General features: G+C 41.4%; 1 protein-coding gene and 1 non-coding gene across 2 annotated transcripts; one reads left to right on the top strand and one right to left on the bottom strand.

The window, feature by feature from the left end:
• Nucleotides 1-1465: 1465 nt before the first annotated feature.
• On the top strand, nt 1466-16834 carry setd7 (SET domain containing 7, histone lysine methyltransferase; the record flags this gene model as incomplete). The annotated part of the gene is made up of 7 exons (XM_007897676.2): nt 1466-1656; nt 6575-6776; nt 10269-10458; nt 11591-11672; nt 13683-13800; nt 13886-14043; nt 15066-16834. Coding segments are annotated over 7 exons (1116 nt in total), but the record flags the coding sequence as incomplete, so codon positions are not given.
• A 5716-nt stretch (nt 16835-22550) lies between these two features.
• Nucleotides 22551-22622, bottom strand: trnav-cac. Its single transcript has one exon. It is a non-coding gene; the product is annotated as a tRNA-Val (tRNA).
• Between the last annotated feature and the right edge of the window lie 1100 nt (nt 22623-23722).

The raw sequence follows: 23722 nt of genomic DNA, 5'->3' as shown, positions 1-23722 counted from the left end.
CCCACTCTCCCCCCCACTCCTCCACTCTCCCCCCCACTCTCCCCCCACTCTCCCTCTCCCCCCCCACTCTCTTCTCCCCCTCCCCCACTCTCCCTCCCCCTCCCCCACTCTCCTCTCCCCCTCCCCCACTCCCCTCTCCCCCCCACTCTCCTCTCCCCCCACTCTCCTCTCCCCCACTCTCCTCTCCCCCTCCCCCCCACTCTCCTCTCCCCCTCCCCCCCACTCTCCTCTCCCCCCCCACTCTCCTCTCCCCCTCCCCCCCACTCTCCTCTCCCCCCCACTCTCCTCTCCCCCCCACTCTCCTCTCCCCCTCCCCCCCACTCTCCTCTCCCCCTCCCCCCCACTCTCCTCTCCCCTCCCCCCCACTCTCCTCTCCCCCTCCCGCCCACTCTCCTCTCCCCCTCCCGCCCACTCTCCTCTCCCCCTCCCCCACTCCTCCCCTCTCCCCCTCCTCCCCCTCTCCTCTCTCCCTCCCCCCCTCTCCTCTCTCATACATTTGCATACCCTTAAAACATTTATTACCTGAAATGCATTTTGCACAGTAAAGTATTTTGCAAGTGCAACGTGGGTGGGGGGTGGGGGGGGGGCTTCTTTTTTTTTGGTGGGGCTTTTATTTTCGATTCTGCCATGACTTTTTTCTTTCATTCATTTTATTTATTTTTTTTAAAAAAAACTTCCCTTTTAATTTTTTAAATTTGTTGTGTTGTTGTGTAAAAAAAAATTTGAAAAGTTTCTGTCGTTATTAGACTCTCAGTCTCCTGACTCTCTCCCACCCCCCCCCCCCCCCCCCCCCCCCCCACACCTCCAGAGCAGGAATGTGAATAAATATACAATGTTTAACCATGCAAATGGCTTATATAAATGTTATGTAACCTGTGTTGTGATGTACAGAGTGTAGCCACTGGTGCACAGTGGTTTGCAATGATAAAACCTGTCTTACATCACTGTCGCTACTTAATCGGGAAGAGAAGTAAAGTAGGGAAAGTTTATTAACATTTTAACAACCTGCAAATCACACAGTAGTGTTTGATCTTTATCTTGTGGGAGGGAGATGATTGGCGATTTTGTTGCCAGCTCCTGAGATTAATCTCAATTGCAGGTTTTTTTTATGGGCATGTCATAAATTGTTTCCCCAATTTGAGATTCTGCAGTGGGACGAGCGCCTTGAGAGGGGGACCGGGGTCTGATTCTCTCCCTTGTGACAATGACTTTTCCCCATCAAAAAAAACCACAAGCCTGTTATTTTATCTGTGAGCAGTCACCCCAGTCCGGAAAGTTTGTCGAAGCATCTTTCACAAACCTGCGAGAAAACAGGTCCTTGTTCTCCATCTATTTATCTCCCAAATTCTCCTGTCTTTCTTCTCTCTCCTTACTTAACGGGAATTGAATGCAGTTGGTAGTGTTAAGTTAGTGCTGGTACAAGAAGACAGCGATGCAAACTGTTTTGGCTTAAGATAATTAAATTTCTCTGTGTGTATGTGTGTGTGCGCAAAGATTCAATAAGTTTAAAAATGTTCCTGTTGTAGGTCCCCTGGATGAAGATAACCAGCCGCATGGGTTCTGTAAAGTAACCTATTCCTCTAGTGACAGATTTGAAGGGCATTTTGTACACGCGGAGAAGAATGGTCGCGGGAAGTTCTATTTTTTTGATGGCAGGTAAAAAAAAAATCACAAGTCCATCAATTTGAAGCTTACCGCTTTGTCTAGACACCTTTTACATCACCAGAGAGGTTTGTATTGTTCTTTATACATCTAACCTAGATACGCCTCACTGTGTTTAGAAGGTGTCTTGTTTTTGTCTTGCACTACATTGTTTACAGTATATACGATCTGCTTCCCTGGGCTACGTGCAGTTTCTTCTCTTCCCCATCAATCCTCCTCCCACCCTTTACTATTGAACTTGGTGTAAATAACCTTTTACGCCAAAGATAAAGCTGTACTTCGACTGTAGTTCACATTGAGTGCAGTGCTTTGCTGTTTCATTTGAGCCTAACTCATCTGAAGATGCTTGCTACAGTGTATCCCGTCTGCTCTCTCTCTTTTAGTACATTGTCTGATCTGGAAATACTGTAATGTCATTGCATTATAATAAACATCCCTCATCACCATGTGGTTTAATGACAATATAAATGTCAGTATAATAGCAATAGTAACAATAATATTCCTTGCATTTTGATATAGCGCCATATTACATCGTTGAGACATCTCAAAGCGCTTCACAGAATATATTGTAAAGTAGATGACTATATTTGTGGGCAAAAAGTCTCTATAAATGTCTTGGTTGCTTTAAGAGACTAACTTGCTTGGATTTCCCCCTGAGAGGTGAGGATGCTGCCTCGGGCCTCTTCAATTTAACTCTAAGCTTTTTTAAAAAAAATCTCTCCTGAGCTCTGATTTGCCTTATATTTCTTCTCAGGGGGGGTGGGGGGGGGGGGGGGGGGAGAGAACAATATCACAGGCCCTGAACCTCCTCCAGGACCACCTCACTCGAGTTGCACTTTTCATGTGTGAGCTTTGGGTGGAGTTTATGCTCTTTGATCCTGTGGCTCTCTCCATCCATGTGAGCATATATTTCGCCCACAAATATACAGTCAATTCACTTTACAGTATATTCTGTGAAGCGCTTTGGGACGTCCTCCCGACGTGAAAAGCGCTATATCAAATGCAAGGATTATTATTATTATTGTTATTATTATTATTATTATTATATTGCAAAAGTAGTTTCTGGATAGTGATTAGCTAACCTGGAGTCACTGGATCAGGCCCAGTGCTTCAGCTACTGCTGGTTGAGATCAGGTACCTTAACACAGACCCATCGTTCAAAGCTGTAACCTGGTGCTCCTTTAGGCAGTGCCTTTGTCCATGAAGTCAACAGGGGTGTGCACAAATGTGCTTATAAAAATAGACTTTACTCAAGAAGCCACACAAGGGCTGGCGTTGGCTAAAGAGTATAAAGCCTTGTTTGAATTTTCAATCTGGCTCTGGCTTCCATCAGCTTTCATGCTGGTTCTAATTTTCTAGCCACCTGCACTCTCTGTTAGACAACTACTAAAAATATTATGGTCTAAATTCCCACTATGACATTTAAATTGGACTTAATAGGATAATATTGGACAAAATATTACCCTATTTTATACTGTCCTTTATTCCCCTCACCCACCCTGCACTGTCTTTGTGATTCTTTTTGAGTGTCAATATTATATCAATTCTATTTTAATGTGATGATCATCCTTAATACCACCAAATCCTTCAATATGTTCAAAAGACGCGTAGTACATGTGGTATGGAGCTAAACAGAGGAGCTGAATTTAAATGGAAATGATTTGTTTTGAGAAGTTCTTATTTATTGCTGTTTGAAAATCAAGAAAAACACAGCACAATGCTCCTGGGACTTTCTATACAGAATGAGGGCATAAACACAAGCATAAATAATATTTTGAAGCCGTAATTGTAAATTGTGGAGTCACAGCACACTCCAGAAAATTAGTAGTCTTTAACTCTCGGTCTCATATTCCCAGTCATACTAATGAGGTGATCTGCATTTAATTAAGCAGTTGGTTATGAATAAATGTGTTGTTTAATAATCAAAATTGTTGTGCATTTTTACCTCATTTAATGATGGTATTTTAAGTGTTGCAAAAAACAAAACAACAACAAATTGCATTTATATAGAACCTTTCATGTCGGGAGGATGTCCCAGGGTGCTGCAATACAATCAAGTATTACTGCACTACTTGTGCAGTTCGTGTCAAAGAACCAATATATTCCTTTGTTTCAGGAATTTTGATTGGATTGCTATTGTTGTTAGTTGATTGGCAGATCGATTTCTGGAGGTAATAATCCCTCCTAAAAAAAAAGTAATAATAATAATTTAGTCACTCAAACCACGACTGTTTGTGGAATGTTGCTTTGCACAATTGGCTGCTACGTTTTGCCCACAAAATACTCAGTCAGTCCACTTCACAATATATTCTGTGAAGCGCTTTGAGACGTCTCAACGATGTGATAAAGTGTTATATCAAATGCAAGTATTATTATCGTTAATCGCATTACTGGGACCCAAAATATGTGTCTACTTTTATTCTTGATTTGGCCCTTATACTAGGTTATTTGTTTGATAGATAGATGGCTGGAAAAAAGACACCGTTGATTATTATTTCGCAAGAGCAGAACAGTACTGTTGTTTGGTGGAGAAGCTCATAGATGTTTCTGATCTATTCAAAAGATCTTATGCAATAGTAGATGTTTTGTGGTGTTGTTTCTACCCAGTGTGGCATTTTGTGTCTTACTGGACAGCTGGCACAAAAAGAGATGTAAATAAAACGGGACAGTGCCATTCACTGTTTGTTACTGTGATGCCAGCTCTGTTGAAGAGGAGCACTTGTTTGTTCTCCAGAAAAGTGCCCTAATTCATTGGAGAATCAAATACTTAAAAGTAGCAGTTTTATTGCCAATGCAGCTTAAAAAAGAAAAGTTTATTCTTATCCAGTTTTGCCCTATTTCATTAACTCTTTGTGAAACTTTTATTTATCTTTGTTTCCTAGAGCTAATCATTTGTGAGGTTTCTTCATTTTTTNAAAGAAATTATTTAATAATGAATAATCCTTGCATTTGATATAGCGCTTTTCACGTCTTCTAGACATCTCAAGGCGCTTCACAGAACATGCTGTAAAGTGAGTTGACTGTATATATGTGGGCGAAACGCGGCAGCCAATTGCGCACAGCAGTGTCCCACAAACAGACATGGATTGAAAATGACCAATTTATTATTGTTTTGTTTTTTGGAGGGATTATTATTAGGCATGTGGGATAAGGAAACTTGCCCAAGGTTTAGCCTGCCTGGAATTGAACCCAGGTGTCTCTCTTGCAAGGCGAGTGCTCTAACCACTGAGCTACAGGACTCCACCTTTCTGTATTTCTGAGTTGCAAAAAGGGAATCCAGCCTGTAACCAGAAGTGCTTTGCAATGACCCACTGGATTTCTGATTTCTGCTTCCGGCTTGTTAGAGCAGAATACCCATGAGTTGCTATCAGTTACCAGCACCGTTCCTTAGTTGTGACTTGGTGTTGATGAGAAATCTCACCAAACGCCACAACTTATACCCCAATATTGAGTAAATATTAGGTGTGATGGTTTCAATAGCTAGCCAGATACCTCACCCAGGTATACGGTGTCCCATACAGTCAATCCAATTTACAGTATATTCTGTGAAGCACTTTGAGACGTCTCAAAGATGTGATAAGACACTATATCAAATGCAAGGATTATTATTTTTATATGATGTTTAGCTCTATTTATAAGATCTTGGTCATCTCCTCAATCTCTGTAGTTATTGTCTCTCCCTGCCCCCCTTCCCCAGCAAATTTATAGAAAGTACAGCTCAGAAACAGGACATTCAGCCCATCCAGTTACACAGTGACTATCCTGGATCCAGCTATCTTGGATGTAATTATCTTGCACTGAATCTCTTTATCCAAATTATGAATGTACATCAAACACAAGAGAGGTCCCAGCATGGACCTCTGAGCTCTTTGAGGCATTCCACTTGATACCTACCCATTAAAGCACTGCAGGATACAAAGTCAATTAAGTTCCTGGCTTAGCTTACCACATTGCAGTTAATGATAACTGCAATTGACTGAGCTATCCAGTGGCTATTTTATTCTGGACCATATAGAGTTACCAGTTAGTGCTTATCTTACAAAACAAGATTCCATGGTGTCAAATTTCATTCACCTTCTCTCTCAACGTAAAATTTACTGATCACCTCCATTCTTTCCAAAATTGGATCCATCAGTGTTAAACCTAGACTAAAATTACTGCGTTAATCAGACTATTTCTATTTGTTTCTCCTTGATTCCCTCCCCAGTTGCTGCTCTTCAGCATGAACCTAGACTGTAAGTGCAGTAGAGTTTTTACTTTTGAGGTAGGGGTCATCACTTTCAAGCCTGATCCTCTCCCTTAATATCCATGTGAGCGCACTTTCCAGCTAGGGTTGCTCAACAGCAATGTAAAATAAGAACCCTAGCTGTTTTCTTCCTTCATTCTAGACCAACGTCACTGTAGCATCTCAACTGCAGTCTCAGCAGAGATCAAATTACTCAGCTCAGACCTACACGATTGAGCCTGGGATCTTCCCTGTCTGCACGGCTGAGTTCCATGATTGGCTTGCAGTAACCATTGAGCGAGTTGTTAGAGAACCAGGCTTTATCTGTTTAAAGTTTCATAAGACGAAAAATACTGTGTGTGTGTGTATGTGTTTAAGAAATTAATCTTGGTCTAAACTGCTCAGAGGCATATGTTTGTTGTACATGGCTTTGTAAAAGGGAAAAAGCACTTTGGGAACACTAGAGCAAGCACTGCCAGTCAGGTTCCTTATTCCACTCACTCCAGAAACAAAAGCAACACCTATAGCCTTGCCCTATAATGCTGGTAAATTAGATTAGTACCATACTTTCACTGTAACTACATCAAATCCATCATTTGACCTGATTGTCAGAATCTAGAGGATTTAATTGTCTAGAACAAATTTGTGGCGTATCTTGTACCTAATTAGTTTTCTTCTTTTCTTTAGCATACTTGAAGGGAACTTTGTTGACGATGCTTTACAAGGCCAGGCTGTTTACTCCTACGAGGACAAAAGTACCCTCCATGGAACCTACATCGATGGCGAACTGAACGGCCCAGCCCAGGAATACAATTCTGAGGGTCAACTGACCTTCCGGGGTCAGTACAGGGACAATATTCGGTGTGGCGTTTGCTGGATCTATTTTTTGGTAAGCTTTGGTTAACATTCTGGTTTTCCCTGACCCACTTCTTCCTGAAAACATTTAAATCTCACTGCAGTGCTGATAGCATTTAGAACCTGACCTAATTGTCTATGGCTCATGTGTGAGCTTTGACAATAAGTGCTGCCACTGCTATTCAACTTGGGGAGAGGGCGTGAGGTCTATCACAAGCAAATGTGATGCTATTCCCATTTAACATTCTCACACACACAAACCTCGAGGAATTGCAGGATCATGATTGTAAGTTCTAGCTTGATTTGTTTTCCAGTTTTCAAATGAGGCCAATTGAATCGGCCCCAGTACTGCTCAATCTTAGATTAGCTGACTCAGCACAGATCAGGATTCAAAGCTGGAGGATTCCTGACATTTGACTCAGCTAGTCACTAAATAAATTGGCTGGGTCATCAGGCAAGCCCTCGATAACAAAGTTTTTTTTAACATTAAAGGAGCCTTACTTTCTCACCCTACATTTTAAAGTTTGTCACAGCACATTATAATTTTGTATCTTTTCCAATGAGAGTGATTCGTCCAAGTTAGCAAAACTTTGCTTCAATCATAATTACCTGAGGAGTAGAAGGAGAGACACAACCATGAGAAACGCAGGATATTTACTGCCTTGATGGCTCGTTTGATGAAGCCATTAACTGTGTAACAATGAGCCATTCAGATGATCAAGGTCCCAGATTTGCTCCCGATGTGTGTTAGTTGACCCCTGGCCTTCTGTAATCCTTTTTGTTGGGTAATTATATACTGTATAATTAGTGTATTTCACGGCTCATTTTAATTTTGGTATTTTCGTGCTCTGATCTATTTTTGGTTGCAAAAAAGTTCAAATTTTAACATAGCTTCAATAAAGAATGCAGAAGAATCACGATCACATGAGTTGCACTAAAATATAGGGCATGAAGCAGGAATCAGGCACTCTGCGCAAAACAAACATGGGTGCTGAAAAATAGTAGTACTACACACACCCGGAGTGTGAAAATATTCTTGGGGGCAATTGAGCTGAAGACTGTTTGTGTGTGTGTGTGTGTCTCTGTGTTTGGGTGTGTATATGTGTGTGTGTGTGAGCATTGGATCCAATTCCCACTTACTCAACTCATTGACTGCTACATTTGCTTAACTTCACGTTCCATTACCCATTGCGGAGAGCAGTGCCCCTCTCCAGTCTCAACATCCCATGGAGAAAAGTTGATGAGCTGGTAGATAGATTTTATTTTTTTGGGTGGTGGTGGGGGCTGAGACCCTCTAGCCCTAGCCACCAACAACCTATGGTTCTACAATAATTAAGGATGTTTGTAATTCACTCTGTACGTGTCATGTACAGAGGAGATGCTAGATTTCCTTGAGTCCAAAATCGAGGGGATCCGTTCAGCTGCCTCCGCTCTCCCAACCGCCACTCCCTCGCCTCTCCCACCGACACTCTGACTCCTACCCAACCCTCCCTCCACATTTTCAAACCTGACTCCCTCCTCTCTCATCCCCATCATATCCAGCATGAAACACACCACCTGATCCCTTGACCCCATCCCCACCCCTCTCCTTACCTCTCAGCTCCACCTCCTCGCCTGTCTATCTCCAACACCATCAATCTCTCCCTTTCATCTGGCACCATTCTCCTCCCCCTAAAAACAGCTATAATTACCACCGTCCTGAAAAAACCTTCCCTGAACCCATCCCTGCTTTCTAACTACCAGCCCATCTCCAACCTCTCTTTCCAAGGTCCATGAAAGAGTCGTTGCTTCCCAGCTTCACTCACTCCTCTCCTACCACTCCCTTCACGAGCCCCTCCAGTTGGGTTTCTGTGCTGCTCATAGCACAAAAACTGCTCTGGTCAAGGTGACAAACGACATCTTGTCCATCTGTGACCAGGGCTCCCTCTGCCTCCTTGACCGCTCTGCTGCCTTCGATACCATGAACCATTCCATCCTGCTCCACCGCCTCTCCTCTCACCTCAACCTTCAAGGTTCTATCCTTGAATGGTTCAGGTCTTATCTCTCACATCGTCTCCAATTTGTCTCCACCAACGGTTTCTCTTCCAGCAACTGCACAGTCTCGTGTGGTGTTCCTCAGGGCTCTGTCCTCGGTCCCCTCCTCTTTAACCTCTACATGCTCCCCCTTGGTGACATCATTCATAGACATGGGGTCAACTTCCACATGTACACGGATGACATCCAACTCTATCTCTCTGCCTGCATCCTCGATTTCAGGACAACTGATGTCCTGACAGACTGTCCGTCAGACATCAAGTTCTGGATTAGAGCCAACTTTCTACAGCTGAATGTCAGCAAGACGGAGGCCCTCCTGATTGGCTCTCGCCAGCGCCTCCGCACGTCAGGCACTGGCAGCATCAGCCTCCACGGTTGCACACTCTACCTCACCAAGCCAGTCAGGAACCTGGGCATCTTGTTTCACCCTCAACTGTCCTTTCTCCCCCATATCCATGCCATGACCCGCTCTGCCTTCCCCGACCTCTGCAACATTGCCCGACTCCGCCACTGTCTCAACCCTCAGGCTACCGAAACCCTCATACATGCATTCGTCACCTCGAGGCTCGACTACGGCAACTCCATCCTTATCGGTCTCCCCAACTCTTCCCTCCACAAGCTGCGGATCATCCAGAACTCTGCAGCTCATGTCCTCACCCGCACCGGGCTCTGTGACCTCATTATCCCCACCCTCCACCGGCTCCCCATCCCTCAAAATTCTCGTCCTCACTTTCAAGGTCCTCCATGGTTTTGCCCACTCCTACATCTCTGACCTGCTGACCCCCTATCAACCTGTCTGAGGAGGCTCATGCTTACTCCATGTTTCCTGCCTGACCCACCCTAGCATCGGCAGCTGGGCTTTCAGCCTATTTGCCCCCACCCTCTGGAAATCCATCCCACAATCCCTTCGCCTTACTCCCTCTCTTGCCTCCTTCAAGGCACGACTCAAGACCCTCCTTTTCGACCGTGCCTTTGGCTGCCCTCTCTGGCCTCCCTCACCCCAACCCAGCCCCCCATGCTCGGGTCTTGATCCCTGGCTGTTCAGCGCCTTGGGATGAAACTCACAGAATCCATACGTATTTATGCAGCTCTTACAATTCATCCTACTTATTGTTTTGATCTTGAATTTTCATCCTGTTTTCTCTCAGTGAACATGAGGATCTGCTCCCTAATCCCCACTAGACTTGCCTTCCCCTTCCCTCTGTTCCCATATTTCTCCCCCCACCCTATGAATTGTCTAGTTACCATGTCTCTTCCTTGACCTTTCTCCTGACTCCCCTGGTATGAGCCTGGGTACCCAGCTGGCTGGGTGTTAACAGCAACTCCACACTGTCTAGGAACTTCTTATTTGAAATAATCATAGGAAGAGGAAATATTTCACGGGCAATCCTTTATCACACCACTAATCCAGAAGGTGTTCTTTTTGGATGGGAATAAAACATGTTAGAATAGTGTGTGTTTTAATTCAATGACATTTTGTCTTGTGTGACAGGACAGAGGCTGCTTGGTAGGACAAGTGAATGAAGATGGGGACATGACTGGTGATAAAATAGCTTACGTCTATCCTGATAGCAGCACAGCGATGCTCGGCAAATTTGTTGATGGAGAGATGATAGAAGGGCGTATCACAACTCTTAAAAATTGTGTGGATGGAAGACCCCAGTTTGAGCAGGTAGCAGCTGGTAAGAATTGTTTGTTTACCATTACGTCATTCTCTCATGTGATATAGTAAAACTTGGACGTACTTATGATCTTGTGAACATTTTCACAATTGTGCTATATATTTTTTTCCACCTTTTTCATGGAGTCCTGTAGCTTAGTGGTTAGAGCACTTGCCTTGTAAGTGAGAAGACCTGGATTCGATTCCTGGCAGGGTGAAACGTTGGCAAGTTCCCTTACTCCACATGCCTCTGTTTACCTAGCAGTAAGTAGGAACCCGGTTGTTAGTCGATTGGCGGATCACTTTTCCGGGGGTAATAATTCCTTCAAGAACAACAAATAATAATTGGGTCACGACTATTTGTGGGACACTTCTTTGCGCAATTGGCTGCCACGTTTCACCCACAAAACATAGTCAATTAACTTTACAGTATATTATGTGAAGCATTTTAAGATGTCTAGAAGACATGATAAGGCACTATATCAAATGCAAGAATTATTATTTGGGGAGCAATGGGAGGTGATGAGGAAGAGACAGGATAAATTTTGTTTTGCAAATTTTACAGAAAACCGACTACAAAGTTTTAAAAACTGATTTCACCAATTTGCTAAATTCTGGACTCTCTGAATTGCTTCCTAAACCGATTAAATCAAGATCCACGTGGACTTCCTGCTCAAATATTTGTAAACGGAATTTGTGTTGCTAGTTTTGATTTGTGAGTCTCAAACTGACAAAAGTCCTTAAAAATACTGGCTATTGAATCAACACCTTGCGTTTATATAGGTGTTTTCACACAGGATAGCGTCTCAGAGCAATACACAGGAGCAGGGTTAGACACCACCATTACCCTCTTGTGTTTTCTTGCCAGCTTTTTTCAGACTTTCCCACTTGTGATATACAATTTGCAAATCTCTTCATTTGATTTTCTCAAGTCAGGAGTCCTAATCAGCAAATAGAGTCCGAATGGTTTCAAATATATCCCCATCGTCCCCTAAACTGAAGTTGATTTGTTGACATTCCTGTTTGTTAAAACCTCTGTTTTAACTGCTTAAACACGTGGTTGTTCAGAATAGGCTTGAATTGAGAATTTAAAAGATGGTTGTCCAGCAAACCTTATCAGTTGGTATAGTAACTTCTGTTTTCTATAATTCCAGGTCCAGTTTACAGTTTGGACAAATCCACCTCCTACTGCATTTCTACATCCAGCCTTCGTCCTGATTCATATGAAGAGGAGAGGTTGTCCAGTTTCTTCCCAATCGTGAATGGAAATATTTGAGAATTCTAATTTCTTTTTCATTCCTTTTTAATTAGCATAATTTGATGGCAATCCCCTTAGAATAATCCGGGGAAATTGTTTCCAGTGGGAAAATGTAACTGAAAGTGGTGGAGCTCTTGTTACAATGAATTCTGCTTCTGCTCAGCCCAGAGGGCCTTTTTCAAGTCTATTAGCAATCTACCTCCAGCTCAATCTGTCCATTGCCTCTAGTATGCTGCTAGACTACCACTTCCAATGGTAGAGCAATTAGGAGCGTGAAACAGGATTTATACAGCCTGCTATAAAGACTTTGGTTATATATATATATATATATATATATTATCTTAGTCCATGGATATTAGAATGTGAACCTAGATGTAAGCTTACCACAAGAGAGATGATTAAACCCCTTTGACCCATTTGTTCTCATCCTTCCAGACTACCCACTGTACCATCCTCCCTTTACAGTATCAAGCTGTTTCTTAAATGCATCTAGTGACTGTCCTCAGTCTCTTGCAATCTCCAAATTTAGAAAGCTGAAGAAATCAATAGATTCTGCATATACTATGGCAGTGGTTTATTTCATATTAAGTCAATGTTTGATTCAAATGACATTTTAACTTTTAAGTTCATACACTGCTTTTCTGTGCTTTAGTATTACAAAACATTTTCGAGGCTTAAATTTTTTGTTTGTTAATTTAAATTCATGACTCATTGTTCTCAATAATTAGCAAACTTAATAGTCTCATCCAAAATTGCCTCGTCTGTCTTCATATTCCAGTAACGCATGTGTGGACAGCTTAGATTTCAAATGGTCCAGTAAAATGGATATAACATTCATAATGTGGTTTAACTAAATATAAATTATGTATATATAGATATTCAAGTTTGAATATTCGAACTCAATATTCGATATTCGAATTCAAGATCCTCATCCTCGCCTACAAGGCCATTCACGGCCTTGCTCCCTCCTACCTCTCTGACCTACTGTCCCCCTACTTACCTGCCCGTACCCTCCGTTCCTCTGACTCCAGTCTGCTCCACATCCCCCGCCCCAACCGCCATACCATCGGTGGTCGGGCCTTCAGCCTCTCAGCCCCTAGGCTCTGGAACTCTATCCCCCAGTGCCTTCGCCTTGCTTCCTCCCTCTCCTCCTTCAAGGCCGGTCTCAAGACCTTTCTCTTTGACCGTGCTTTCAGCTCCCCTCTCGACTCTCTACCCCCACCTTGCTCCCTCCCTTCCCTCCCCTCACCCTGACCATTTCCCCCCTGCTCGGGTCCTGACCCAACTGTACAGCGCCTTGGGACGTCCTCCCGAGGATGGAGCAAGGCCGTGAATGGCCTTGTAGGCGAGGATGAGGCTCTATAAATGGAATCTGTTGTTGTATATATAAATGTATACACTCACTCGCAAAGCCTTCCAGTTCCAGAAAATGGTTCTTTGGTGTTGAACAAAGTCAAGTTTAGGTGTCACCCTGGCTCAGTTGGCAGAACTCTCGCCTTTGAGTCAAAGGTTTTGGGTTTCAAGCCCCACATTGGGACTTTGCATTTACATAGTCTAACTGACACTGCAGTTCAGTACTTGAGGGTGAGCTGCAGTTTTGGAGGTGCTGTCCTACAGATGAGATGTTAAACCGAAATCCTGCCTGCCTGTTCGGATTGACATTAAAGATCCCATAGCACTTCTTGAACAAAGAAGGGAGTTTCTCCCAGTCTCCTGGCCAACAATCACACAATTAAAATTAGTCATTCTCTTCATAGCTGTGTAAGGGCATTGCTGTGCGCAAATTGGCTTGTTGCGTTTCCCTACAATATAGTCATTCTGCTTTACAATAACTCATGTGAAGCACTTTGAGATGTCGTCCTCATGTGAAAAGCACAATATCAAATGCAAAAATGATTATGGTAAGTCTCGGTACACTTTGAACTGGTTGTAGGGCAGTTTCTAAAGTGATGTGTAATAACCAGTCTTCCTTCTCTCTTCCAAACTAGAGTGTACGTTGCTGATTCTTTCATTCCTAATGCTGGAGAAGGCTTGTTTGCTAAGGTAGCAGCAGAGTGTGATACAGTCATGGCTTTCTATAATGGAGTACGCATTACACATGAGGAGGTGAGCAGTGCATCTACAAAGAAAATGTGGTGACTGTATATGCATTGCATTTCTTCTTAATGGGTTTGTCTTATTTGTTTGGCAGGTGGATTCTAGAGCATGGTCTCTCAATGGGAACACTTTATCATTGGATGATGATACTGTATTAGATGTCCCTGTGCCTTACAACAGTACCAAACATTACTGTGCATCCTTGGGGCACAAAGCAAATCACTCCTTCACTCCAAACTGCATGTATGCCCCGTAAGTAGATTTATTTGTGTTATGGGCTATTCATAAAAGGGGAAGTTTGGCATTCAGTAACAGTTTTAGCTGGTTAAATTCTAGCAATACAACAACAAACACTCTGGATTCTCCAAGCCTGGCCTCTTGCCAAATTGTGCTTAATGATTTCTGGAGTTAGGCGAGTAGAATGTGTTCCACGGAGGAGAGACTGAGCATTCTCATTGCAGTCAAAAGGAAATTTTTCACATATATGTGGTCCTCAATCTTGTTTGAATACGTTTTAGCTTGGCAATCGGTTTCTTAGTTGATATCAAAGTTTCTTCAATAGAGTCATTTATGTAAAAGAAAAAAAGTTCTACCTAAGTAAATGCCATATTGGTGATAGATAATAATAATAATCCTTGCATTTGATATTGCGCCTTATCGCATCTTCGAGACTTCTCAAAATGCTTTACAGAATATTCGGTAAAGTGGATTGACTGTATTTTATGGGCAAAACGCGGCAGCCAATTGCGCACAGCAGTGCCCCATAAACAGTCGTGAAATTATTTTTTTTTGGAGGGTTTATCACCCCTGGAAAAGCAATCCGACGATTGACTTAACAACCGGAGTCCTACTTACTGCTAAGTAAATAGAGGCTTGTGGAGTAAGGAAACTTTCCCAATGTTTCACCCTGCCAGGAATCGAACCCTGTTCCTCTTGCTTGTGAAGCGTGTGCTCCAACCACTACACTACAGGATTCTACAGTGATATAAGCTGTCGCAGGCTTTCTTAGAAATCGGTGGTAATACTGAAATGCTAACATCACAATACACTGTAGAAGTTATTTTATGTTGGATGGAATTGGGCTCAAAGAGAAATGCATCCTCATATTTAGACTGGTTATGTAGCATCACTTTTTTAAAAAAAAAATAACATTTTTGGTCTCATAACCACTGTGAAAGGATACCACAACAACAGCTTGTATTTATGTAGTGCCGCTCATGCAGGGTAGCGTCCAAGAGCGCTTGATACAAGATGTTTAATATCTTTCTGCCCAGGTTTATTCACCCTCGGTTTGGAGCGATTAAATGTATCCAGACCATTCGGGCTGTGGAGAGGGATGAAGAGCTGACTGTGGCTTATGGATACGATCACTGTTCTGGAGGCAAGAGTGGACCCGAAGCTCCTGACTGGTACAAGCGTGCACTGGAGGCTTTCCAAACCATTCAGTAGAAATTAAATTTATGCAGCTTTCTCTTCTAGCAGGAAGCAGAAAGAGCTATGCAGTAAAGCAACATGAAACTGCCAGACAGGGACTGTTCAAATTTTCTGTTCTATGAAGTCTCATTCAATTTGCATTTAAATTATTCGAGGTTTTATTTATTGGAAAATACAGTATAGAAGCCACTAAAGCAAGCAGTTTCCTAAATAGCAGCAAATCCTGTATTATCTAAAAAAAATCATACATTGTAGCCTGTTCTACAAGTCTTATAAGCAGGGAGTTTCTTCCTTTTAGTCAGACATTTTCCTAATTCACATTCAGTATTGTGGTCTATCCTACTCGGGCTTTTAGCTAAATCCTGTGCTTATTTCTACGCTTGGTGTTCAATGGGCTTATAGTCTTGAGATCTTAATCCATATCCAGCTCCTATCATATTGTAGCTGTACACATTTTAGTCATGTTGTGACTTGATCACCAAATCAATAGCATAGTACACTTTGGAGTTCAAGTACAGCATCTTAACTCCTGATAATTGGAATGCCACAGTTGGTAAGGAGTGATTCTCATCGTCCCATTTACCACTGTTTAGTTCACCACACAGAACCAGCAATTGGAAGGGATGCTAAGTTATTTAAATAAAGTATCCTTGTGCTGTGTCACATTATTCACTTTCAGGATCATTTTATCTCACTCCCGAGTGTAGACTGCAATCTTATCAGCTGCAAGTATTTGTTTTCCTAAATAGAAGTAGCACAAACTCAACTTTGGTTTTGGTATAACTCCATTTCTTGGAAGCTTGACTAGTTAACTGCTGCATTTTTTTTGTAATGGTAGATAAAGCCATATTGGAATTGTGTGTTTTTTACTGATGAAGCTGAAAAACTTAACTCGTGAGAATACGAGCGGTGAAGCTATGCCAAATGTTTACAGATTGACTCCAGGGTCTTTTGACGCATGTTTCCTTTTTGTTTAATAACCAAAAGCATATGCATTTTTTTCTAAGAGTGTTTGGGTAAATGGGAAATGGTTTTTGGTGGGGTTGGGAGAAGCATTTATAATCTTGTTAAATTCTGGTTTTGATGAGCTGAATTGTTTGTTCCCTGCATCGCTCACTACCTGCAGTCGATGTAGGAGAAGAAATGTGTTTTTTCTAATGGACTTGAAAACAAAAGTGGTAAATTGTGAATTTCAACCACTTAGGTCATGAGGGAGGAAGAAATTATGGGTCAATTTTTTTTAAACAGAAAAAATCCTCCTATCTAACATAGGTCAATGTTTCAGTAGTTCTGATTGCATTGTGTGATTTCATATATAAAATGCCTGTTCACTTTAACTCATTGCCTCATTGTCCATTGTAATGCTTCAGATCAATATGGATTATTTGGTAATAAAGCAGGGAAGGGTTATGGTATTTCAGAGACAAATTAAATGTATTTTTTTGATTTTCCTCTTCCTACTGCATTTGTAGTACTGTATACATCACTAATGGCCTTTGTGGACTTGTCAGCATACTAACATTAATAGCTGGTGCAGAAGTTCTGCCTTACTGAATGGACTCATAGTACAGCAACATATTGTCAGTGGCAATAAATGTTCAAAGCTAAACCTGACTGGACTGTTTATTTCCCATTTTCCCTGACTTTGTTAATGTTGTATTCCTGAGATACAAATTTAGTTTAGCAATTATGTATTACAAATATTTTGGAGTTCCCTCAGTGGCTAAATGGATAAGTACACTGCATGGTATGGTACAGGACTCCGAAGTTAACTGATCTTAGCCATGACAGCAGAGTTGGGTGCTTATAATTGCCCTCCATGTTCATGGGCCAGGGAAGAGAACATTGACATGGATTCACACTCCTCTTCACTCTCCACTGACTCTTTTGGTGTGTGTACCTGTGTGGTGTGTGTGCCTATGGTTGAATACACTGCCAATAATCATTGTGTGGCCTCCTCCATGAAGCGTGGCAAAGTAGTGGGGTACTAGTGGCTCTTGAGAATGAAAAGAGGATCACATCAGAGGATGTAGAAGGGGCCAGATATGTGCAGATCATTGGATCAAGCATCACCCTGGGCACACTGTGACTTCCAATTTCTGCTTCATCTCCTGGGTAGAGGTGCAAAGTAGAGGTCAAGTGACCTCAGAGGGACATGTCTGCTCGTGTACCTCAGGAGCTGAATACAGAGCAGCAATGGAAGAGTCTGTGATCTGTGCCACTGCTGGGCTGCAACAAATGTGTGGTGTTGGCCTACTCCAATGGGGAATGGAGAAATTAATTTGGTGCCCAAGCAGTTTTCTGCCAGTGTGGACTCATGTTGGCAGCTAGAGGGGTGAGAAGATGCTCTGCCATTTCAGCGAGCACTTTGTGTGGAAGAGGGGAAGGTGGGGGAGACTTAGTCAAAGGAGCCCAGTAGCGTAGTGGTTAGTGTGTTTGTCTCACAAGTGAGAGGGTCAAGGTTGTATTCCCGGGCCGCATGAAATCTTAGGCAAGTTTCCTTACTCCACGTGCCTCTGTTTACCTTGCAGTATGTAGTAACGGTTGTTAGTCGATTGGTAGATCACTTTCCAGGATATTAATCCCCCTACCCCACCCCAGAAGAATATGGTCACTCAACAACTGTTTGTGGGACACTGCTGTGTGCAACTGGCTGCCCTGTTATGCCCATAAAATACACAGTCAATCCACTTTACAATCTACTCTGAAGTGCTTTGAGACATCTGAATGACTTTAAGGGGTGCCAAATCAAATGCAAGGATGATGTAAAGATGTACCATCTTTGCTGTAAAGATGGAGATTTTCATAATGTGTTTTGCACTGGAGGTGTTGTTTATATGATTTTGTGGAAAAAATGAAGCTCCAGGTTGACAAAACTAAAAGTGGGCAAACCCTATCCAAATGTGTGAAATCTCCAAATTGAAAGTAAATAAATTTACAATAATAATAATCCTATAATCCTTGCATTTGATATAGCGCTTTTCACGTCGGGAGGACGTCCCAAAGCGCTTCACAGAACACACTGTAAAGTGAATTGACTGTATATTTGTGGGCGAACAATAACACAATGGGAGCGTGGATTCTTTCCGCTTGGCTCCTATTAACCCTGCAAACCAAAGCTTAATACTCTTAAGCATCGCGATGGTTTTCCGCATGTGTCAAACACCGGCTGATCAAAAAAACATCAACACAAGGTCAGCTGTTGTACAGGGTGAGCAAAAAGTCTTATTTGTCAGCTACCGTATTATCTAAAAAAAACTAATTTCTTTAAGGCTTATTACCATTGTAATGGTTCACAACTGTGTCACCCTGTATAATGCAAAGTCAGGTATGAGGAAGGGGGTGCATTAAACAAATAGCAAAACAAAATTAGAAACAATTTTCTACAGGGAACTATATTATATATAAAGGAGTAATTGCAGAGTATGGGGAAAACTAGGTAAATGGGACCGAATGGATAGCTGTTTCAAAGAGCCAGCACATACTCAATAGACTGAATGGGTCTTCTTCTGTGCTGTAAATTCCTATTGCTTCTATGGTTCTAATCAATGAGTACTCCATAAGTTCTTTAACTTTGGCTGCAATCCTGATCCAAGAAGTGAAAGCTCCTTTTGTTGCCTTTAAAGTTGCACAGAAACTACACTATTGATTGTTCTTCATCAAAAGCATGCAGCTTCATTCCACGCTTTGAAAACCATTTACCCCCAGCACTTGATCCATATCTTCATGTTCACTATTCAGAAAGAAAATAATTCCTGAAAATCGAGCACTCTTAATTCCTGAAAAAAGGTTCCAATGATACAGATTAAGCAATTCAAAAGTGTGTTAGTGGGGGGGTTCATATGGGTCTACATTTACTGTATCTTCTTAGCACTACCGAGAGTGCAAAATTTCACAAATTGTTGAATTCAGTTTTACTTTTGAAACATTTTTGTAGTTCTCAAAATTAAGAGTGTTTTTATAAAATTGACAAATTCTGCTGGAGGCTTCAAAATGTTAAGAAAACAGTATGTAAAACAGAAAATGCTGGAAATTCATAGGTCTACAAGTGAATTTGGACCCAGGTGGTATTTCTCCCTGATAGACAAAATGCATTGACTGTGCATTTGTCAGCAAACATGGCAGCCTATTTGTGCACATCAATATCCCACAATTCATGAAGTGAATGGCCAAGTTTATTTGGGAGATTGTTGGCCAGAACATCGGGAGAATCTCCCTTCCCTTTTTGAATAGTGTCATGGCAACTTTAACACCCACCTGAACAGGTAGGTTAGGGCATCAGTTTAATATTTCATCTGATATCCTGAGAGTTGAGCACACCACCCGGACTGTATTAGAGTGTATTAGAGATGTGAGTTGAAAGTCCTGACTTTGGGGTTTGAACCCACAACCATCTTACTCAAAGGTAAGAGTGCAACCAACTGAACCAGGCTGACACCTGGAATCACATCACAGGCAAAATATGTGTTTCTTTTGCACTAGCCTCAATAGCTTGTTTACACTCACTGACCAGGCTTACATGTAAATAATGATGGGGATCCCAGAAGGTGCCCATTCCAAAAAAGGAGTCAAATGCATTCAGGAGAGGAAGGATAGAGAGAAAAAATGACAAGGAAATTTTGTTTAACTTTGTATATACAGAACTGGCATCAAACTGGTCTTGTTTTAGAAAAAGCAGTCTGAAACATTGGTGGAATGGTTGAGAAGAGTTGGTGTGTTTTCAGTACAATGTAAGATAACTGGGAAAAAAAACTAGGAAATTACAGCATCCATTTATTTATTACTTGGCTATATAGTACCAGTGTTGCCTTCCTTTAGAATCTGTGTTCATGGATTTGCAAGACAAACACAGGGAGGCCATAGGAACATTACGGCAAAGGGACCAATCAGGTAGGAGGAAGCTTGATTTTCCATTTTTCTCACACAGATCTTTATCCATCTGATATGGGCAATAATATCACAGCCATCAACCTGTAAAGCCACAGAAATTTATAACCAGGAATAGATGTGCATATAAGTCAATTAAGTGTGTCAATTTAATTCAATGGTAGCCCTTTCACCTCTGAATCAGAAGATTGTAGGTTTCAAGCTTCACGTCGGGATTTGGAATCACACAGTCTAAGCTGACACTTCAATGCAGTGCTGCAGCGATGTTGCATTGTGCTTGGTGCCATCCTTCGGATGAGTTGTTAAAGCGAGGTCCCATTTGCCTTTTAAATGGATGTTAAAGGTCCCATGGCACTATTCGAAAAGAGAATGCTGTTTTTCCCAATGTCCTGGCTGTTTGTGGGACATTGCTGTGCGTAATTGGCTGCGTGCTTTGCTCACAAAATACATAGTAAATCCACTTTACAGTATATCCTGTGAAGCTCTTTGAGACGACTGAATGACATAAGGCGCCATATCAAAGACAAGTATTATTATTATACAGTGTACTCTAATAACAAATGGCAATAAATGCCTACTTTAACGTATTATCATATTATAACTATATTTTCTTGTTGGTATTTTCAATTTGAGGCTGAATAGAATTAAACAACTCTGTAAATGTTATAAGATATCTAAACCATGTTTACAATTTGAAAACGGAATAAAACAGTGACAAGTAAAATCCTTTGGTTTATACTCGTAATGTAGTACTGAATTACTGCCACTAGATTGCATCAAAAAGCTTTGATTGCGATGTGAGGTTTGATTGATGCCATCTTGCGGACAAAATTAACTACTGCAAGAGTACCATTTTCTGCTGAAATATGAATTATTGTATGAGATTATAAAATCATTTGATTTAAAAACATTAAAATTTTCAGCTATTAAGCTTACAAAAACTCAGTCACTACAGTGGATTGCAATTATCTATGAAGCACTTTGAGATGTTTTGAATTTGTGGGCTCTATATCAAACACAATAATTACTATTTGTTGCTTTTATTGTACAGCCTTATCTTATCAGAAGCAATTTACTGATTTTTTTATAGCACCACCAAGATGGACAATGGGAATTTGCAGAGGTTGTCTATTGAAGGAAAGCTGGCAGCAAAAGTGAAGACTGCAATCTAGTTATTTTTTAAAAAATGAATAAACCGACTGGATAGAGGACATTAGTCCTACCTGCCTGCATGCCTATCCAGCCTGGTCTGCCTGCCTGGCTAACTCAGTCAAGCCTCGAGGAAATTGTTGAGCCTCTCTGGTTGTTAACGTAGTAGTAGCCCTTGTTTAGCTTCCTTTACACAGTGCAGGTTGATCGCCAATGACCATAAAAGACAGTGACAGGGTTTATCCCCCATCACAGAAATATAACAATAATAATCCTTGCATTTGATATAGCGCATATCACATCCATGAGACGTCACACTTCACAGAATATACTGTAAAGTGAATTGACTCTATATTTTGTGAGTGAAACATGGGAGCCAATTGCACATGGCAAAATATATTATACCTGCAAGTTGCTGCTGCATTTGATTCAAAGTGAGCAAGAAATGCTTTGAACTAAGTGTAATTCTTGTAATAAATTGTAAGTCCTACAGATTTTTACAACTGAGTCAGAGGAAGGAAGCCAAAAGGAAATGCCACCAAGATTGATAGGATGTACTCAAATACATTTATAATAATACTGTGAATAAAAATAATCCTTGCATTTGATATAGCATCTATAACACTGAAAATCTTTAAGCATTTCACAGGGAATTGCTAAAAATATAGTGATTATATTTGCAGGCAAAATGCAGGAGCCAAGTTGTGCATTTCAATGTCCTACAAACAGCCATGAGGTAAACGATCAATTTATAAAATAGCAATCCACACATTTAGTATATTGCCTATAATGGTGGATCACTCCAAATCACTTTACGGTAATTAATGTTGAATGCAGTGACTGTATTTGTGAAGATATGTGGCAGCCAATTTGCACAGAGTCGTGTCCCACAAACATCCAGGAGGTGAATAATTAAATTATTTTGATGAATCGTTGGCCAGGTTACTGAGAGAAACTCGTTTCTCTTTTCAAATAGATCTTTAACATCCACCTAAACAAGCAGACAGAAACTTGGCTTAATATCTCATCCAAAGGATAACACTTCTAATAATAATAATAATCCTTGAATTTGATATAGCGTTTTTCACGTCTTCTAAACGTCTCAAAATGCTTCACAAAATATACTGTAAAGTGAATTGACTGCATTTTTGTGGGCGAAACACGGCAGCCAATTGCGCACAGTAGTATCCCACAAACAGTCGTGGATTGAAGTGACCAAATTATTATTGTTCTTTTTTTCTTGAGGGATTATTATCAGGCGTGTGGAGTAAGGAAACTTGCACAAAGTTTCGCCCTGCCGGGAATCAAACCCGGGTCTCTCGCTTGTGAGGCGAGTGCTCTAACCACTGAGCTACAGGACTTTTGACTATTCAGCATCCCTCCAACGTTCGCTGAAATGTCAGCCTGGACTCTGAGCAGAAATTTTGACATAGAACTTGAACCACAGCTTTTCACCTAGAAGCAAGATTGCTAGCAACTGAGACAAGTGTTTATACTAACGCAAGGAACACAACAATAAAAGTTCTGAATTAGTGGTATCCACAGATGACAATGTTGCCATTAATGGTAATATTGTCACTATTTGTAGATCCCTCTAATGCAAGGATGAGCCCAGATGAAATAATAATAATAGTAATCAAACTTGCATTTGATATAGCGCCTTATTGTGTCGTTGGGAGTCTCAAAACACTTCACAGAATATGTTGTAAAGTGGATTGACAGTGTATTTTGTGAGTGAATCGCGGCAGGCAATTGCATACAGCAATGTTCCGCAAACAGTCGTGGATTGAATGACCAATTTTTTTTAAAATGGAGCTCTGTGTGTTTATGGAGTTATACTGTATATAAAGAATACACCTGTAACGTTTGGTGGAAAAGTGGCATTATTGGTGACTAACGATACAACACAATGTACAAGAGAAGTTCGTTGACATTGGTGGAGAACAAATTTTGTACCCTGAAGTGCTGGAGAGGGTTCAGAGGAGAGCAGTAAGTATGATTTGGGGATATTGAGATTTACGCTTGATGGGCTAACTGTGGAACTTATTTTCATTGAGAAAAAGATTAAAGAACATAATAAGAATTTTTAAATGATGAGACAAAGATGTGTTTTGCATTTGTACAAATAGTGTCTTAATCGGCGGCAATCTATGATTATACTATATTCACATCGTGAAAACGATGTGCAGTATGGGGGAAGTGTTGCATTCACAGTGGCAAGGCTGTGTTGAGGGAATTTTGCCTCCCAATAGAATCAAGGATGTGTAGAACAAACTCTCAACTACCTTAGACAAAAGTTGTATTTGATCTGGGATACATAGGTGTCAGCCTTGCTCAGCAGCAGCACTCTCGCTTCTGGGTTAGAAGGTTGTGGGTTTAATCCTCACATCGCGACTTGAACTCAAATAATCTAAGTTGATACTCCAATTTAGGGTTGAGGGCGTGTGTTGCATTGTTGAAG

The sequence above is a fragment of the Callorhinchus milii genome, unplaced genomic scaffold, assembly GCF_018977255.1.
Source record: "Callorhinchus milii isolate IMCB2004 unplaced genomic scaffold, IMCB_Cmil_1.0 Scaffold1, whole genome shotgun sequence".
NCBI classification, from domain to species: Eukaryota; Metazoa; Chordata; class Chondrichthyes; order Chimaeriformes; family Callorhinchidae; genus Callorhinchus; species Callorhinchus milii.
Note: the sequence above shows the minus strand (reverse complement) of the source record. Positions and strands in the feature narration are given on the sequence as shown.